The 20,082-nt window shown below is 34.3% G+C and overlaps 3 protein-coding genes across 3 annotated transcripts in view; 2 read left to right on the top strand and 1 right to left on the bottom strand.

Annotated features, from left to right (window-relative positions):
* Positions 1-3,518, top strand: part of LOC106662924 (dehydrogenase/reductase SDR family member 11-like) — an 8,090-nt gene extending 4,572 nt beyond the window's left edge. Inside the window, exons 2-7 of the mRNA XM_014387378.2 lie at positions 2,221-2,352; positions 2,412-2,589; positions 2,659-2,788; positions 2,849-2,978; positions 3,127-3,279; positions 3,347-3,518. Coding sequence (XP_014242864.1) covers positions 2,221-2,352; positions 2,412-2,589; positions 2,659-2,788; positions 2,849-2,978; positions 3,127-3,279; positions 3,347-3,388 — 765 coding nt within the window. The 3' untranslated portion in view covers positions 3,389-3,518. The remainder of the gene's footprint in view (positions 1-2,220; positions 2,353-2,411; positions 2,590-2,658; positions 2,789-2,848; positions 2,979-3,126; positions 3,280-3,346) is intronic.
* LOC106662925 overlaps positions 1-6,067 on the bottom strand; it is a 14,639-nt gene extending 8,572 nt beyond the window's left edge. The window contains exons 1-2 of the mRNA XM_024225284.1: positions 5,480-6,067; positions 5,280-5,373 (exon numbers count right to left, since the gene is read on the bottom strand). Coding sequence (XP_024081052.1) covers positions 5,280-5,373; positions 5,480-5,775 — 390 coding nt within the window. The 5' untranslated portion in view covers positions 5,776-6,067. The remainder of the gene's footprint in view (positions 1-5,279; positions 5,374-5,479) is intronic.
* A 1,373-nt stretch (positions 6,068-7,440) lies between these two features.
* On the top strand, positions 7,441-15,084 carry LOC106662800 (plasminogen activator inhibitor 1 RNA-binding protein-like). The gene is made up of 2 exons (XM_014387149.2): positions 7,441-7,982; positions 13,384-15,084. Exon 2 carries the CDS (start codon positions 13,393-13,395, stop codon positions 14,602-14,604), a length of 1,212 nt encoding a protein of 403 aa, XP_014242635.1. The 5' UTR covers positions 7,441-7,982; positions 13,384-13,392; the 3' UTR covers positions 14,605-15,084.
* Positions 15,085-20,082: the final 4,998 nt, after the last annotated feature.

Below are 20,082 nucleotides of genomic sequence, written 5' to 3' on the forward strand. Positions count from 1 at the left end.
GCATTTTACCCTTTTACTCTAACCATCCCAAACTATGATTTATTTACTCTGTACCATATTCTTTTGTTTTTTCTTGACTTTATACTTCTCTCCACCAAAAAAAGGTAGTAAAGGGTATTGCAAACGAAATTCTGAAATCTACCAGATTTTAGGAAAGGGTCATCGGTAATTTTAGTGGTGTTGACCATTATCCACTAAGTCTGCTGTGTTCACTTGAAAGGTTTTTCGTGCCTGCAAAACAGTTTGAAAAGAGAGAGCTTAGCCTGAACAAATAACCCAAATTTCTTTCGGCCACGTGCCGACCATTGGTTTTCTTGGTCGTCTTATTTCAATTTATGAAATTTCTATCAAAACTCGCTTCTTGGGTGTCGTAATAATTGAATGCCTACTATCACTATTTCACAGGGTTATATAAGGACAATTTGATTTTGATATTTCGTCCTCCGTCTATTTGTAAGGACCAACAAGACGCCGAAGATCATAAATAATGATTAGTCCGTTGAATATTTTTGAAATTGTAAGTGACAATTTTATTGTTACCTGATGTAATATAAATGGTCTAATTTGTCGTTCTATAAACTTTTTCAGAAAGAAAAATGTAAATTGTGAGAATTGTGTTCGTCTACTTGGCCAAAACGGGTCTGACGTGCCAAACCAGCGAGTATAGAACAAATCGATCGGAAACGACCACATTATATTGACCATACTGGAATCTACATTCCAAGCTAGGCCGGAATACTTTTCTTAAAAAGTCCAGATGGGGGAAAAAAAGAATAATTGTGAAACCCGAAGAGATGAAACAGCGAATGTCGTGACTAGTTGGCATACACGATAGACAACTTAAGAAAAATATGATTGTGAAACACAATTTTGCAAGTACATAGTAAAAAGATGTGGCAAAATCGTGTCGCCAATCTCGTTCACGCAATTCATTTTCTTTTTTTAATTGTTTTCGAATGACCAATTATTGCTGAAAAATAATCTACAAAATATATTTTGATTACCCCACCAAATTAAATAATAAATACTTTATTTGACAAATAATACAATATACATATTTATACAATAATATAATATACAAAACATAACCTTTTAAAAAAACCACACGGACCAAAGCACGTGTACGGCATGCAGAGGATGGTTGCTCAATGTGTCGCACCTAATCAACGGATGCAACTCCTTGGCTTCATACAAAGAGCATGCAGGAATGCCACCCGATTTGAGAATTGTGCTTGAGCAGGGCAGCGCATATTTGGGTCCTCTATTTCAATTCTTAGAGGAAAGAGGGTTGTTCTATTGTATATAATAATAACATTATATACCTAGTAATGTATGATGTGAGGGGGTCATTAGCAGTCTAACCATCAATTAGGGTAGTCGTATAATACGTGTAAAGGGTGATGGAGGAATATCAAGTACTCCACCACCCTAACTGAATTGGAGTGAAGTTGGAAGTTGGAGTGTGTATTTAAGATGAACATGAGTATGAATGGATTTGGAACTACAGGCGGTGAGTGCTAAATTGACGTAGCTGTTGACAGCCCCCCCCCCAGATCTCAACCAAGGTGGCTGGACAGGATAAGAATGAGGTCTGCCCCGAACTGCCAACACTCGAGGTGGGTCTCGAGTCTGTCAGCAATTTACTGTAAATAGAAAAAGCTGGAAATGCCAGTGGACTATGAGAAGCGAATAGGTTCAACTCAGCACATTTTTATGTATATGCATGTGCAGATTTAGTAACTCCAAATCCACATCCTTTTAAAAAAACAAGTATTTACAGCAATGGAAAACCCGTCAGCTTGAAGTCAAGATTACTGATAAAATATTAATTAAAAATAATGAAATGCCAATAAAATATAATAATATATCTGTTTTTTATAATCATAAAGAAAGAAAAAACCTGGTGAAAGCAGAACAAGATAAATTTATGTACAATTAATTAAGTACTAATTTATTTTAATAAATCAAAAATTAAACTCTTCTACTGGTTCCCAATGGTAAAATCAGGCATGACAAACAGAATAGAGATTTTGGTCTATCTAAAACAACAGAATAATTGCAAGCCAATGAAAACTATCTCAACATTGCCTACCGATAGCTTATATTTATCTTATATTATCTGGTCCATATATTTATCTCAATCTTGTTGAATTTTTAGACTAATTTAAGATTTAAAATACATTTCTGCAATATTGAGATAATTGTTGACTATTATCACAGATGGAGAAATGGGTTGACCGGGTTGCACTAGTGACTGGAGGGAATTCAGGCATCGGTTTCGCCATAACAGAATCTCTCCTCGATTGGGGTCTAATTGTGATTTCGATTGATAAAGACATAACAAACCTTCAGGTATTCTAATTTATGGTAAACTTTACAAAAAAGTATAATAATTTCATGTTTTATTTCAGAAATTGAATGAAACCGGCAAATGGATCTCAGCGAAAGGGCAAAGGCTTCATCCTCTGATGGTTGACTTGTGCGATGAGGATCAGGTCATCCGAGCATTTCAGTGGGCTGAGAATAACCTAAACACAATTGATCTACTGGTCAACAATGCTGGAGTCGGTGGAACTTTAAGCCTTTTGAGTATGTCTGCTGTAAAAACTGGCAAAGTTTTTTAAAAATTTCACATTGGGCTATTTGTTTTCTTGTTAGGTGGAAATACAAGCGAATGGAAACGACTTTTGGACGTAAATGTCATCGCGTTTAGTTTGTGTGCAGTCCAAGCAGTAGCATTAATGCGAAAGACCAAAAACCAGCAAGGGCAAATAATTAACATTACAAGGTAGAAAAATGTTCATTTGAAAAAAAATTAGGGCCATTTTAATTTTTTTTCTTTTTGTAGTAATTTAGCAAATTTTGTTCCTACTTATGCCCCGTTTCATTTCTACGCAGCTACAAAACATGCGGCAAAAGCATTTACAGAAGGTCTGAGACAAGAATTAATTGACATTGAAATCCCAATCAGAATCACAGTGAGTAATAAAATATAAATTAAAAAAAAACAATTCTATCATTTCTTATTCAAATAGTTTTTAGTCAATTGTATGATACATAAATTATGCTTTATACATACAAAATTACAATACTATTAATTAATCATTTTACTTTTGTTCATTACAGAGTATTAGTCCAGGTCTTGTGAAAACAGGAATACTCAAATCATCTCTAGGCATAGATATGGACAAACTTGTTTTTGACAAGCATCCGAGTATAACGCCACATGACGTAGCTGCATCTCTCGAGTACATATTGAGCACACCAATACACGTTACCGTAATAATTTCTATAATTATTGGTATTTTTAATTAATACGTATTATAAATTGGATGATATTTTACAGATAAACGAAGTGGCGATTAGACCAACAAGAGCTTTAAACTAAAGTAAAAAGTGCGTGAGAACATATATATCAGATATTACCAATTATACTTTGAAGTACCTGCAATATGAAAAATACAAACACAAGGGACTAAAGCATATCCCGGTTTAATAATAAATAATTACATCCTCTAGTTAAGGTTTTTCTTTCTTTTTTTCTCCATAAGTTTAAAATTTACAACTTTTCATAACTTACTGTAAATCTTATGGCAAGAAGTAAATACTTAAACCTAATGTGTATTTTTTTATTTTTATATATATATTTTTTATTATGATAATGCATTTTAGCAATTTGCCATCTTCAGTTTATCACTTGGCCACTAAAAATACATTGGAAAATCATACTGTCTCAGATAAAGATCCTCAGCTTACCAATATTTTTTAAATCTATCTCTCCCCCCCCCCATTTTGAGTTTTTTTTTTTCTTCAAATAACAACAATTTGTCAACTTATTTTTAAAGTAATCTCAATCATATGTTATTATGAGTGTCATCCCTACCAAAATGTCAAAAATTGCACGGAATTCTTTTAATTATCTACCATAGTAGGGTCAACTCATGTCTGGTCATCAGGATCATATTGATGATGAGACTACCCCCTCCCCCTTGAGTGGCACTAATTTTGAGAAAATTGCGATTTTCAGATTCTTACCTTTACTTATTATAATAGAACTAAATATCCCATTTCTACTTAAATGGAAAGTGCTTCATCGTTTTATTTATTTATTTTTTGGTTTCCCAATTACAAATGTATATAATAAAAGTATAAAGGTTATAACGGTATATACATTTAACAATGTAAAATAAAAAACTTTTTTTTTATTTAAAATTAATTGAAACAATTGTATTAAAACTATGTAATTTTAAATTAAAATTATAATCAAAATCAATATTAATTAAATATATTAATGGTACAATATTTAATTTTGTAAAATAAAATTTGCCTAAATGTACTTAAACTGACATTAAATTTATCAAAGTATGGTCTTGAAGAAAAAGAAAACAAATTTAGTTTATCTATTTTAAGGTCATCATCATCAGGGCCAAACAACCTTAAATATGTCAACAGATTGACATATTTTTTTTTTTTATAAAATAAAATAATTATAAATAATACCTTAAAACAGGTTGAAAGCTTGGCATTAGCAACTAAATCTGCTTTCTTCTTCTTCAAGACCAGAGTGTTCGTAAGTGAAAAAGCAGTCGATACTTCTAATACTGAAAACATTAAATGTATCTAGATTTTTGAATGAGTTTAACTTTGTATAAAAGTTTTTGGTATAAAACTGAATTTGGCATAATTAGTTCTATAGCAATCAATGGAGAATGTTATACAACCTGAGCATGAAAGTTAATTCAGTTAATTGGCGATCAGTTAAGGAATGTAATAATTTATATAATAATGTGCAATCAAAAAAATCTCCTTCTGTACAGAACATCACAGATCCGACATTAGCTGTAAGTATGTTTTTATCTCTTACTCCAGTTGTTCTGTAATGTAAAAGGCGTAAAAAAGGTAAGTATCGTTTTATTTTTTAACCGCTGCTATGCGATTGATATGGAATTTTATGATAAGGTTACACCCCCCTTACAGAGGCACTAATTTTTGCAAAAATTGCAATTTTCAGATTTGTACCTTTTTTGCTATATAAGACCTACATTTGTACCAAATTTCACATTTCTACTTGCCTTTCTAAGTGCCTTATAATTTTTATGGTGGGTCTACTAGAAAAAGTGCAAAAGAAGTGTATGGTGCTAGTGAGAGGGGCTTTCCCACAAGAACCTAATTACTAAACTGTTCGTTTTCCCAAAAGATTTCCACAATTACTTGAGACCGAACCTAATTATTTTTTGTTACAAGATTTTTATGTAACTAATACAATAAATAGTACTTACATCTGTCTCAGAAGTATTTTCTTCATCTATGCCATCATCATCAGTGTCCACGTTTGATTGAGAAGTTCGGTTAATGTCTTGATCACACAGAAAACTAAAAAGAAATAGACATTTAAATATTAATAAATAATAATAAATCTTTATATACTAATAATATTAGGACTTCATGAATTAATGTTTTTAAATCAACAAGCCCTTACCCCAACAGTGAGAAGTACCACAACTTAGGCTTGTACACAGTGTCAGCAGATGCTCCTGACTTCAGTGATTCCTTAATTTTTTTCTTTTCTTTTCGGAGAGCGCTTCTCATATTGTTTATTTTTTTAATGACATCATCTTTTGTTGCCTTTGCGTTCACTTCTTTCAATTTTGTTAATAGTTTCGCGTACGAGACCTCCTTTTTATTTCTATCGTGGTAATGTTTTGAACTCACTTGCCACAAGCAAGGTTCGTTCTCGTACATTTGTATAAATTCTGTTAAAAATTCTCGAGACATGAAGAAATAGGCACTTCACAAATCCTCAAGGCCGTCTGTCATCAAGAGACCTGTATAAACTGGCCTCAAGGAGGAAAAAGAATTGATTTTTGTCCGGGATTTTGGGTCTCTCCCTCCCATCGCGGCCTGAAGGACGCCGCCACACACGTTGAGAAATTCCTCAAGGTCTTGCACCGTTCAGGCCGAACCTCGAGGAAATCCCGCTCGTGTAGACTACGCTTTTCGTGAGTGAAGGGCGATCAGGAATGACGTATTTTAGATAAACAACTTTTTCATCTTTTTTTTACCGATATTCCGACCTTTGTTCGGGTCATCTTCAGGACATAAAGTGTCGTGGTATTCTTGTTGTGCTTGTTTCGAGTGAAATTGTTGTGATCACAAGAATAGCACCACACTTTATGACCTGCAGATGACCGGAATAAAGATCGAAACGTCTGCAAAAAAAATGAAAAAGTGCTTGTTTAAAATACTTCATTTCTGACTGCTCCTTACTACTTCGACAAACAAAAAAGTATATTGCATAAAAAATTTAAAAATATGAAGTACTGTGTGGTGATTAGTGCCCGTTAGTCGATGATTATTCAGAAATCGTGAGATGCGGTCTGGTGTAATGTAGGTTTCAGAAAAACATTTTCTTTATCGTGCCAACGTTTTGATCTTTATAGAGACCTGAAGATGATCTCAATAAAGATCGAAACGTTGGCACGATAAAGAAAATGTTTTTCTGAAACTTACATCACACCAGCCCGCATCTCACAATTTCTGAATAATAAATATGAAGTACGGTACACTTAAAAATAATAATACTCATAAAGACAAAAAAAAAACTCCAATTAAATTTTACCCACTAAGTGTGAGTAGGAACTATCTTTTTACAAAGATTGAACAACACGCTCACTCCACTTTTTCTTTCTTTTATGCGAGAAACATCAACGGTTATCATCGCCTTTGTATTACTAGCGGTTTATTGGAAATTATGGTCATTTATATAAGTTTATAGAGATTTCTCATTTTTAGACTTTCGAAGACTTGATAATTTTTTTTCTGTTCCTTCTCTAACATTTCTTTTATAGTCTAGAGGATGATACATGTACATGTAGGATGTGAAAAAATGAATTTGTACAATGATTGAAAAGTATTTGTGAAAGTGTTTGATGATTTGAGGACTTGGATTGTCTAAAATTTCTATCATTGTACAAATTCATTTTTTCACATCCTGCATGTATTTGTTTAAATTAAACGATGTTTATAAATCCCAGGCCTTGAAGATGATCTCAATGAAGATCGAAACGTTGGCACGATAAAGAAAATGTTTTTCTAAACCTACGTCACACCAGACCATCTCACGATCTCCAAATAAGCAATAAAAATTAAAAAACTCCGATTGCTGGCTGTTAAAAAATTGTATAAGTAAATACAAAAGAAGAAGTTTACATGTTTTTCTTAAATAAGGGATTTTGAGTAATAATTTCTCATTTGTAAATAAGTGGGAAAAAAATTGGCCGATTGACATAGGTACACATGTGAAGCCGGTTGCTGTACCGATGGGTGGAGGGCGTTGGTAACATTTTGGATTGTTTTCGTATATTAGTGTTTTCCAAATTTCCACAGTTTTTCTTCTTTGTTCAGATTTTTTATTAAAGGCGTGAAGGTCTTGTTTAAAAAAAATACGCCTCGAATATGAGCGTGAGATTGTATTATTGAGCATTGTTTTGTTCTGCGAAATCATGTAAGCATTGGTTTAATTTAAATGCGCGCGGCAGTGTCCTCATACTTCGATTCAAACCATACAAATTGTCGGCTAAACTGATTCTCGAAAAAAGGCCCCGATACGTTTAGGAATTGTGAAAATTGCGGAAAATTCCATTTCAACCGACTCCCAGAAAGCTCAAAAGCGAAAATTTCGACAACGGACATTTGAACGAGGCGGCGGGATGGCGGTCGAACTGCCTCGTTGATAAACCGGAGAAGGCCAGTGGCGAACCAAGAGAAGCAAGGAAAGTAAAAGATGTTGGAGGGATGAACGTGACCAGCCTCTCTTGCGTCTACAGCTTCTCCCCTTCTCATTCTCGACTCGAAACGACCGACAAAATGGAACCGAGCCTCTCCAACGACAAACCGCCGACTGTGTAGCGTCCAGCCTTATTATTATTAAAACTTCCCTTTTTTCAACTACAATCTACGCCTGAAAACTTTTCAAGGCTAAGGTAATACATTTTCATTAATTTTTTTCCCCACTTTTAGGTTTTATAGCCTCTAAACGAAACATTAGCCGGCCAAAGCCTTTCAAGCGTTTTTTCATCGTTTTTGTTCTGTTTTTAAAACCAGTTTTTTATTTTTTTTAAACAGAAATTGTTTCAGCAGTTATTCACTTGTTTTCATGTCATTTTCAAATATTTCCCTATCATGTGGTCGGACATGGCGAACCTCTTACTTAGATTTATTTTTTTTGACAATCATTCCCCTTTTATTTATTTATTTATTTTAATAGCGCCTTATCATTTTAATCCGATTGTTTCTCCTTGTAAACAAACTTTGGTTTCCGTTGTATTTTATCGACTGAACAAACTATCCGCCGGGCGGACAATGGACCACATGGTGTGCCAACTTTTTATTTATCAATTTTTCGTTATTTTTAATTATGATAATTTTTAAATTGTTAACGTACGAGTTATTAATTCGAAATTCAATGTTTTCTTCTCTACGCCTGTTCTGGAAATAATGCGTAATTTGGCTTAGTCACGGTTGCGAATCATTGCCGTAAATGGCCGTGTCCTTTGGCGTTTTCGTTTTATTTCGAAATCCGGTCGGAATTTACGACACTAAAAATCCTATTGCACAAATAAAAAAATGAATTATTAAAATAAAGCGGTTGGATACTGTAATATTACACTTAAGAATAACTATTAAACTGTTTTGGTTTGTAGATACTCTTTATTTGTGTATGTCGGAAACATTTTGGCTTTTTGCAATGTTAGAAGGTGTTGTTGTTCGGGGGGGCGTCGGTGGCTGCAATGGTTTAGGCGTTGACACAGCGCTTAACACTCATCATCCAGCGGTACTGCATTCGTTGTCTAAACGTCTAAACCGTTGCGACCACCGGTGTTTTGTTGTATGTGAGCATTGGCTATCCGTAATTTAAGTTAGTTTGTTCCAACGATAATGGTCGTTAGTGAATAGCTTGTAAGGATATTCATTTCTTTGTGATAGTAACATACATGCCTAACAAACAAGTATAAATATCCAGTACGAAAAACATATTTGTTAATTGATTTAGCAATTGTTTTTCATAATGTGAAATTACTACAGGCCCTGATCATTTAAATTGGTTGAAAGCTTGGCAGTAACAACTGAATTTTTTTTCGTCAAGACATTGATCCAGAGTGTTCATGAGTGAAAAACTGGTTGATACTTCTAATATTGAAAACTAAAATAATTCTAAAATTAGCACTACTTTGCTCTTACAATGAAGATAAAAACGCAGTATAAGAACTACGAATGCTGTTAGATTCAGTTAAGGACACACAATTTTATTTTTTCTCATAAAATATAATTGTGGTATTTACAATGTTGGTATTTACAATGTTACAATACAATATTGGTGTTGTGACAATTCAGTATTTACAATAGTTATTCAGATATCGTGAGATGCGGTCAGTTGTGATGTAGGTTTCAGAAAAACTTTTTCTTTATCATGCCAACGTTTCGATCTTTTATTGAGATCATCTTCAGGGCCTGGGATTTACAAACAATGTTTACATTTAACAATTACATTTAGGATGTGGACAACACGATACACAAGGATGGCACAATTACACAGAAGACAAACACTTTGAGTGAGTAGAAGTACTTTGTTTGAATATAAAATATATTTTGCATTGTATAAATTCACTTTTCCACATCGTAAATGTAATTGTTAAATGTAAACATTGTTTGTAAATCCCAGGCCCTGAAGATGATCTCAATAAAAGATAGAAACGTTGGCACGATAAAGAAAATGTTTTTCTGAAACCTACATCACACCCGACCGCATCTCACGATATCTGAATAACTATCGATTAACGGTCACTAATCTCTACACAGTATTTACAATGTTCAGATTTGGTGATGTTTTGATAGTTTTTGTCCCTTGATCGTATCTGATCATCATTCTTGTGTTTTGTAAGTGTATTTGACTGTGAAAATAACTCAGACCTTAATGTGGCTAAAAGCAGGGAGTCTAAGCAGGCCAAAATGAGAGGAAATTATGAAACTGCTTGGTCATCATCCCACAGACCACAAGAAGACATTTCGTAATTTAAATCTTAATTGAAAGGATACTTTTTTATATGGTGTGAAATTGGAACTCATTTGTAGCTACTTGGCTATCTTTATCAAGGTCATTTTAAGTCACAGTGGCCTTATCACTTCACACACAATTAGCACACAGACTATTTTTTACAATTATTATTATCACCTTCTAGGCAGCAACTGAATACATAAACTTTAACTATTACAAAAACTCAAGTTTGGCAAATACAGAAAGCCAATGGCAATAGATATATTGTCAGAGCTGACACAAACCACTCACTCAGACAAACGTGCCGAGCTCAATTACATGAATGGACAGATTCACTACATAATATATTAATTAATAATAAATTAAACAAATATATTAAATAAATTAATATATTATATGTAAGTATGTTATATTATTATATTAATAATCATTATAGTAATTATTACAATATTACTATATAAATATGTTATAGAATGTTATATTATTTTACAATGACAATTTAAAAATTTAGAATCACAGCAATAAATGTAATCGTTTAGGTTTTTTAGGTATATGTTATGAAACATTCTTTTAATCTATTTTATGACTTACATATTGTTTAATTTTTAAATTATTTTTCCGTTTTTTTATTTTTTTAATTTTTGCTTTTATTTAGTTATTTTTTTTATATTGTATATTTCTATATTTAAACATTTTTTGTCAATTTGATTAATTCCATAAAATATATATATCAATTTCTAACTTAAATTGTATAGTTTAGTCTTTTTTGATTATTTTGGTCAGATTAACTTTCGCTGTTTTTGTGTGACAGAAACATTTTGGTGCAATGATGTGAGAAGAAAGTGGATGTTGGACTGAGGGTCGGTGAACACATGTTGAACTGTCAGTTGGTTGTCTGAATGTGCAGGTTTTGATTTAACTCAAATGCATTTCAGCTTTGTGTTGTCTTTGGTGATAAACTGGGTGAAGGATGAAAGAATCAAGAAAATAACACAAAGATCACTGTCTCAATCTGCACTATTCAAGAAAATTATAATTTGTCTTTGGCTGAATCCATCATCCAGTTTATTCTAGTTGGTTTTCTATGTGTATAAAAAGGAACACAACTCCCCCCCCCTGACAACTTAGACCCAGCAGTGGCGAAAAGCTGATATGGGAAGATAGACAGTTCAAAATTATACTACCAAAACTACATGATTATCCCACAGAATTCGAGATTAAATCTCATAATTTATATCTTAACTAAAACTTGCTTTTTCTCGTGTGAAATTAGCATTTATTTGGACCACAATCTTTATTAGTCACTCTAGCAAATTACACAACGGGCTTATCAATTGCACACATTTATCATTATAGACTATTTTTTACTGTTGTTTTTAGCCCATTAGCCTCACATAATTTAAATTTGATACGTTATACAGTGGTATTCACGATCGTCAAGGGACCTAAGGAATAGATCGTTATAACCAAACTTTGTTGTATCTAAATTTATAATTTTAAAAAGAATGTACATATTTGAGAAAAATAGGTAGGATAAAAGAAAAAGGCAAGGTATTATGTGTATAAAGATAACATACAGAAATATTAACCTAATTATCATTAATTCATTGATTTTCCATAAAATGATCAGTCACAGTGATTTTTATGCAATGGTTACTTGTTTATGCATTTAGAAAATTAGCTGAAAGTTGGTAGTGGACACAATAAGCGAACTCAAACAACCCACACAGACACAAAAGTCGAGTGCATGTCAGACAAATAATTGGGTTGTCTGGAAAATAATACAAGTTTACGCTTATAAAATAAAAACGATTAAATGATATTGAAGATTTTTTGTTAATTATAATTCCTTCCATCACTCTCAATACACTTCTCCCAATGTGATGCAACTTCTCTATACTCTCTGGTTAGAATGTTGAATCTTTATTATTAACAAATTACGTAAATGCATTTTTTAACGATTTGATAAATAAATTTTTTATGTCGTAAAACATCAAGGTGTTTGAAAAATTGTATTTGGTAGGCGCGAGAGGTCTGGGGAATAGTGAAGGAGACTGAGGCAGAACCTCATAACCAAGATAGAAAAGTTTGCATGTTGTCATATGCTGAGCATTGTCGTGTAACAGAATCAGCCTTTTGCAACTGACCAAAGATAAGTCGTGTAAATAAAATCAATTTCTGGTGCATAGCTTCACCCCTTCAGCCCTAGTTTGAGAGCAATAGGTTTCAACATTGAATGTTTCACCAGGATTCAAGAAGCCAATCAGCTCAAAAGCTATCACCTTTTTTGATGAGTTTGGGGCTTTAGTAAATGAGGTGCTTCTCCTTTGTTAGCCTCTGTCCAGAATGCCTGCTGTTATAGTAGAGACTTTTCATCACAAGTAGCAATTCTATCAAGAAAAGGTTCTGTTTCTGTTTCGGTAACAAAGAGTTGCACAAACTTAATGATGATTTTTTTTGGTGGTCGTTTAATGCATTTGGAACCCAACTTTTGAGCTTTTTCATTTTTCCAATTGTCTTAAGGTGGTCAGCGACGGTCGATTTGCTAATGTACAGATTCTCTGCTAGTTCTTGAACGGTTGTTCTGGGATTTTCTTCAACAAAAGCTCGTAGTGAACACAATAAAATCACTACCACTGACCAATGATAAGTACAAAAATGAACAAAATGAGAATACAATTACTTATTTATTGCCTACCATTTCTATAAATAAAACTTGTTACCTAGTACGCAAATAAAATGCTTCGGAAGATGAAATGGATTTATTAAACTTAAACTGTAATATTATATAACAATATAATTTCAAATTAGTACTTAAATCCTTATCAAAACCTGCTTTTAAAAACATGTGACATATGAACTTGAACTACTTCGTTACTAGTTGATAATTGTCAAGGTCTCATACAAAATGAATGCAGTTTTATCAATTGCCCACAAATTTACCAAGAACAATTTCTTTTTAACAAATACAATACTTTTTTTTAACTTGTAAGCCTCAAAATCAAATTATTATTGATGAAGATTTGAAGTAAAAAATATTTTACAAAATTTGCTGAATCATCGTGGGTTTGATTGGTGACTACAAATTGATTAGATTAAACTTAATATTTAACTCTGAAATAATAATAATGTGGGAAATTCAGGAGTCAACAAACAGCTAGTGATTGCTGGCCCTATACAGGTTTTACTTCTTTTTCTGGTCTTTAACACTGTTTGATAAATTTCTGATTGTAAAACTATTTTGTTAACTCATTAACCTTTATTATAAATCTGCTGCTGTAACGTTTAATGTCATTATGATAACCGTTTTTCTTTTTCCTTTGTTTCAGCTAAACAAAATGTCTACAACACAGTATGGAATTCGTGTTACAAACAACCGATTTGAGCTATCGGATCTTGATGATGAGGATCCTTTGGAGATTCTGAAAATGCGAGAAAAAGAGCTTGAGGCCAGAAAAAAGACTAAATTGGCCGAAAAAGAAAACAAAAGTAAAGAGGCCACTCATGTCAAACCAAACAAACCGGTGAATAAGAATGTAAAACAGAACCACAGTAATGCTGATAACCACAAAGGGAAGGAAGATGCCTTCACCAAGCCTCAAGGTGAAAGGTCGGAACGCAAATTTACAGGTGAAAATCGCAGCGATGAGAGGGCTAATACGGGTCGTAACAACTACGAGGAACGCCAGACAGACCTCAACAACAAAGATGAAAAGAACGATCGATTTGAAAAGAAGGATAATCGTTCAGATTGGACCAACTCTGGTGGAGACGGCGGCTTTGAAACTAAGCAGCGCTCGGGTAGAGGTGGTCGTGGTGGTGGAAGCACTTTCGTCCGTGGAGGCAGGGGTCGCCCAGGCCCCCGCCAAAATTTTGATCCTTCAAAAGGCAAAAGAGATTTTGACAGACAATCCGGATCAGAAAAGACTGGAATCAAATCCACGGACAAAAAGGACGGTGGTGGTTCACGCAACTGGGGCAACCCAAAAGAGGATTTGGAAGAATCGACCAACCCAACAACGACGGGCGCCGAAGATGATGAGTGGAATCCTTTGGGTTGGGAGAAACAGGTTGAAGAGACCAATACCAAAAATACTGCAGAGACCGCTGAAGAAGTCACCACCACTCCTGTTATCGAAGAGCAACCGGAAACACGTGAACTCACCCTAGATGAATGGAAAGCATTGAAAGGACCTAGGCAAACCCCAAGCTTCAACATTCGCAAAGCCGGTGAAGGAGAGGATCTGTCACAATGGAAGAAAATGTATGCGCTCCGAAAAAAGAAAGAAGGCGAAGAAGAGGAAGATGATGATGAATACGAGTTCGATAGTAGCGAATACCCACAGAGAGTAGGCCGTCAGAAACACGTATTGGACATTGACATACATTTTAAGGACATGCGAGGACCTATTCGTGGTCGAGGTGGTCGCAGCACTCGTGGAAGTAACAGGCAGTATCAAGGCAATTCTCTTCACAATGCTAGTCATGATTTGGTTCCTAAAATAGCTCCAAAAGTCGATGATGAACATGATTTCCCGTCTCTACGTTGAATTCTGCTAGTCCGATGTAACTACTTGATTCTTTTTTGTTGTTGTTGTGCAATAATAAAAGGAAAATGAGCATTTTCAAAACAACTCTTAACTAATTGAAAGTTTCACAGTTTTCATTGTTTTTAATATTCTCAATTTTTTTAAAACTTGATTCTTTTTAGTAGAGATTCCTGGGGTGTGTCCACTTTCTAATTTTCTGTTTATATTTAAGTTTATATTACGGACATTAACCTTTGTTTGTACTTAGTATTATTGATGCAGAATTGCTCTTATTAAGCTTTAAGGTCTGAACTGATAATCTTATGATATTAAAAAATTTGTTTTTCTAAGATGTTTTCACTTTTATTTGTGCAGTCTGTATAGCATTTAACAATGCTTTATAATATTTTATTAGCCAGCATACCCGTGTTTGTCTCTTGCGTCTTTTCAGATTCAGTTTGTTTTATTAAACGCTAAAATAAAAAACACATCTTTTGCTAACTTCTTTTTTATTTCGATCCACTCCAATTGTCAATGAAATTGAAAACAAAGGAAAACAGCCAGTCTGGTAGAACATGAAGAAATTGTAATATGCCCAGTGTTATAATTCAAATAATACATTGGGGGTTAACTTTTGTTATTTTTGTTAAATATAGGATCATTATTAGAAGAATTTGCTGTTCTTACTGCTAGAACTTGGTATTAAATTTACAAACACCAATCAATTGCTTGCACTATAATACTAAGTTGTCAAAAGATTTTTAATGTTTTTCTATATGTGGTTTAAGAATAACTTTTCAATGGTTGTGGTACTTGTACTCATGTTTCCATGTATCTTTGTATGAAGGTAAAAGTTTGGATTAATCGTAAACAAACTTTTTGATGCAAAATCTTCTTGTAAACTGCAAATATTAAGTGGTTGAAACAACAGAAAATTACTAAGCTCACTTATAAGAATCTTTTTTTGAAGATAACTTTCAAATAGGTAATTTTCAAAAAATATATTTATTGGGAGTTCGTGAGTTGGTGAACTTCTTGATTGATTTGTGTATTGATGTGAAGATTGTTTAGTGATTTACTATTAACCCTTTTTGCTTCCTTCTGTGCCTTTGTCCAACTAACTTATTCAATTTCAGTATCACAGTTCTTCGTAATCAACTCGCAATAACGTTAATCAAGAACGTCTTTTATATTCTGTGAGCTAAGAACATGACAATAAAATGCTCAGTTTTGTAGTAAAAAAAAAAAAAAAAGTTTCTATTTTTCAAACAACAAACCAAGCTGTGCATCTATGTGTAGAAACCATTTAATATTAGTAGAAGAGTACATTTATTATCTTTTGGTCGTTCATCTACCCTAAGTGTATCTTCTATTAAATGCTTTGACAGGAATGTATACTTACCTTTCTATGTTGTGTGAAGGTATGGTGTACTGCTTAATTATTACCGTTTATTTTTCTGAATTTCCACCAGCTTTTAATTCTCAATATATAATCTCCCACATGAAAGGAGTCTGAGATGTCTGATGGGCAGAAATAAAATGTGGTGGAACAATTCAGAGAAATACAGGAATAATTACTTTCCAATTTAGAAACACACTTGAACTGCTTTCATTTCTGGCAGTATTTGCCCTCTTGTCATTTTCTGCATGCCACTTTAAACCATCGTGGATTCTTCACTGAACTAGCCCATGTATATTGTACAAGTAATTACATTATGCCACTTGGTACTTTTGAAAAATGGTCTCATAATCAGTTTATTGAGATATTTCTTCTTGAGGTCTGCACGGTGATGAATCGTAGATCACCCTGTGGTCTGGGCTTTCTTACCCATCTTGGTTTTTAATTTTTTTTTCAGTTTTGTGATTATTTTACTTGTGTGCATAAGTACTAAGCAAAATAATACATCTCTTCATGGTGTTAGGATTTGGATGCATATAGGCTCAAATTTGCACATGTTTGTACATACAAATACTGCACACAGATGGAGAGTTTGGCCTATCATTTTCCGTAGTCAAGCAATTCCAGCTTTTGTAGTTCATAATAAATTGCTGGCAGGCCTTGAGAATCGCCTACCTTGGGTGTTTGCAGTCCAGGGGCAGACGTCAATCTTATCTGTACAGCCACCGAGGTTGGGGTTCGAGTACTGACAGATGGGTGAATTCATCACCCAATGCTTGCAGTTTCTCAATCCAAATCAATTCACTCTCACTCATTCTTAAACACTCCTCTTTATGTACATTCACTCAAATAGGGTGGTGGAGCATTTGATATTTATCCATCGTCCTCTACACATATAACTACCGTCTCAATGGATGAACTTCATGGAGTAATGTTGGATGGACACCTTGCAGTAATGAAAATGATTGGAGGTGGGTTGAAAAAGTCCATGGTGTAATATTGGATGGAATACATGGATTATTGCAGGATGCACTCCTTGGTATAATGTTGGATGGTCTCCGAAGACTATTGTTGGATGGACTTCATTGAGTAATACAAATGGTTTGAGATGGAATGAGTAGAACTGACTTTTCCACAAATCCATGGAGTAACGTTGGATGGGCTTCTTGGATAATGCTGAATGGACTCCGAAGGTTATTGTTGGATGGACTTCATGGAGTAATACAAATGGTTGGAGGTGGAATGTGTAGAACTACCTTTTCGAAAAAATCCATGGAGTAATGTGGAATGGACTGGACTCAATGGAGAATTGCTGAATGGCTTCCCTGGAGTATTGCTGGGTTGGCTTCATGGTGTAAAATGTGTAGACTGAACGAACTACATAATGTTTGATGAACAATATGGAGTAATGCTGAATGTACTCCATAGAGTAATGCTCCATGCACTTCGATGAACTATGTGGAGTAATGTTGGGTGGACTCAACGGAGTAATATAAGATGGAATATGAAAAAACACCGGCACCACGGGGTTCATACAACCTCGTAGTTGATATCAACAGCTTTTTTCGATTTGAATGGCAACAATCACCAGAATACCTATGAGAAATACCAGTAGCAATTTGGATTAAAACAGCTTATCTAAAATCAATTATTTCACAAGATTATTTACATGACTGGAGATCGCGTTGATTAGATTGATTTAAACAAAAACGTAAAATGGGCATGTTTCATAAAGCGCACGGGTTTAAACACGGCATATGTACTTATAGGTGAAGTTATATTTTGGAGTAGTGACATCGATAGTATGGCATCTGCCTGTATCTCCTTCAGTTCCCGTTTTTCGTTGGCATGGCCTCTCCTTACAGATGATTGTCCATTTATGACCCTGTGCTTTTTGGATTAGAATATGGAAGGTCAACTCCTCCGAGGCCGCAGTTGGCGTTGTAGTCAGTAACAGTGACACCGCGGCAAGCTTGGCTTTGAGGCTACTTCATACTGATCGCTTTAGCCTGCAAAGCCTTGGTCCTTCACACCACCGAACCATATGTCAACATTAGTCTTATGACACATGCTGTGTTGGAGCCGTAGTTTCATTTTGAGATTTAATCACCAGCTTTTAGCACATCGGTGGACCCGTGTTCACCCGTTTGTTAGTCTTAGTTTTTTGGGTTTTTTTCTCCCCTATAAGAATAAACCGACTAGGCTGTCAGGTGGATTATAGCATGCCGTCCATGGAGACTTCAAGTCAAAATTGAAAAATAAATATTTTGATGAAATTTCAGTTGTTCAAATTTTTTTTAAACTTGATCAGATCCAACATAATGATTCGTATAGCTTGGATGTTTTGACCGCTCACCTTCAGTGGTTGGTCTACGTGAAAATTTCCCAGACATGACCTGTACCTACGTTTATGGAATAGAACGTAACTTCGGCTTATAAACTAATAAAGCTTTGAACAAGTTCTCAGCAGTTAAATTTTTTATGAATATATGTGCGATAAAAGTCCACTGATGATGTCTTAGTATTTTTTGTTCCTTAATTCATCCATTCCTTGCTAGCTTCGTAGACATATAAAAAGGACACGAAAATAACAGATCAACCACCGAAGATGACAAATTGCAAGAATGATTTGAAACGACAAAAATTTATGTTTATCAACTCTCAGGCCATGGCAAAAATCTTACATTTTATGTCGTGTAATCAGGATCATTGGAAAGAACCAAACTAAGGCATAAACCAAATCTCCCAGTGTCCATTTGGGCTTTGCGAATGAACTTTATCGAAAGCAGTGGCAAAAAGTTTCCTATTGTGTCAATTCAACAAACATTTTTGTTGTGAAAAAATTAATAATAGAAGATATGCATTCATGGAATGGTGCATTTTCTCTTGAGCTTTGTCCCCGTCCGGACAAACGACAAGAGTGACAAGGCGAAATATTATACATAATATGGAAAACGGAAAATTGTGTTTCACTTTTCATGCAGACTGGCAGACTCCATGTAAAATATGAAATCACGTCTTTTCTGCGGGGAAAACGGCCTTCTCCTTTTCCCTCGGGCGATTCACACCGGCCCATTTTGGGAAAACAACCATGATTTTTAAACTGAAATAAACTTCAGAATACATTTTTTTCTTTTTCATAGAACATTCTTAGATTTGCTAAAGTATCTTAGATTGCTTTCTCGATGTCCATTTATTCTATCCTTTTAGACTGGTGGCTCGACCTCTTCCACTTTCTTTGGGCTAACGTTGCGATTATCTTCCAGAACCCAGTCCGCTTCCTTAACCACACGTTTGTTTTTTTCCGTTGGTTATGCTTAGTGTATGCCGCGCTCCATGCTCCTAACCGTAACCTGCGATTTTTGTATTATTTTGCTGACCGTAGTCCATGCCTCCAACCATTGATTAGTACACGCAATACCACAGAGACCCACAGTCTTGTCTTCATCAGAACAACTTCAGGTCTAAAGAAGTGTTTATTACTCAAAAATTTTTTCCACGTTAAAGTGTAGTACTGTAATGTTCCGGAATTCTGTTTGCATCAGACCAGCGGGAGGTTCTCTCATCAAGTCTTCAACCATTCCAATTATAATTTTTGACACTAAAACTTAACTGCCGGAGCATTTTTGGTGGTGTCCATCTTTTATTACATTTTATTACCTATTATTACCTTTATTAGTTTACTTTATTGATCATCTGGTATAATTAATGTGAATATCTAGGCAATACTGACATCGTCTTGGTGTTCACCTCATGACCTTCCTTGTATATTTCTTCCTTAATCTTGATTATTCAACGTTTTTAATGTCATCCGATTTTTATCGATATTTTATGTATATTATATGTTCTGTTCGTGTTTATTACTCAACAAGTTCTTCTAGGTTAAAAAAAAAAAGTGTACCACAGTTCCGGAAGTCAGTTGGCAGAAGACTAGCTGGATGTTCTCTTATCAAATCTTCAACGATTCCAATTATAATTTTTGACAATAAAACAACTGTCGGAGATTTTTGGTGGTTTAGCCACACTCCATCCATTTAATTACTTTTTTTGTCTACTTTATTGATCATCATGTAACATTAATGTGAATATCTTGGCAATAC

This window comes from Cimex lectularius, unplaced genomic scaffold (assembly GCF_000648675.2).
Source record: "Cimex lectularius strain Harlan isolate CLEC.00 unplaced genomic scaffold, Clec_2.1 scaffold45, whole genome shotgun sequence".
Taxonomy (NCBI): domain Eukaryota; kingdom Metazoa; phylum Arthropoda; class Insecta; order Hemiptera; family Cimicidae; genus Cimex; species Cimex lectularius.

Bases quoted from the DNA above. Each gene is read 5' to 3' on its own strand.
- LOC106662800 (XM_014387149.2), top strand. From the start codon at position 13,393: ATGTCTACAACACAGTATGGAATTCGTGTTACAAACAACCGATTTGAG.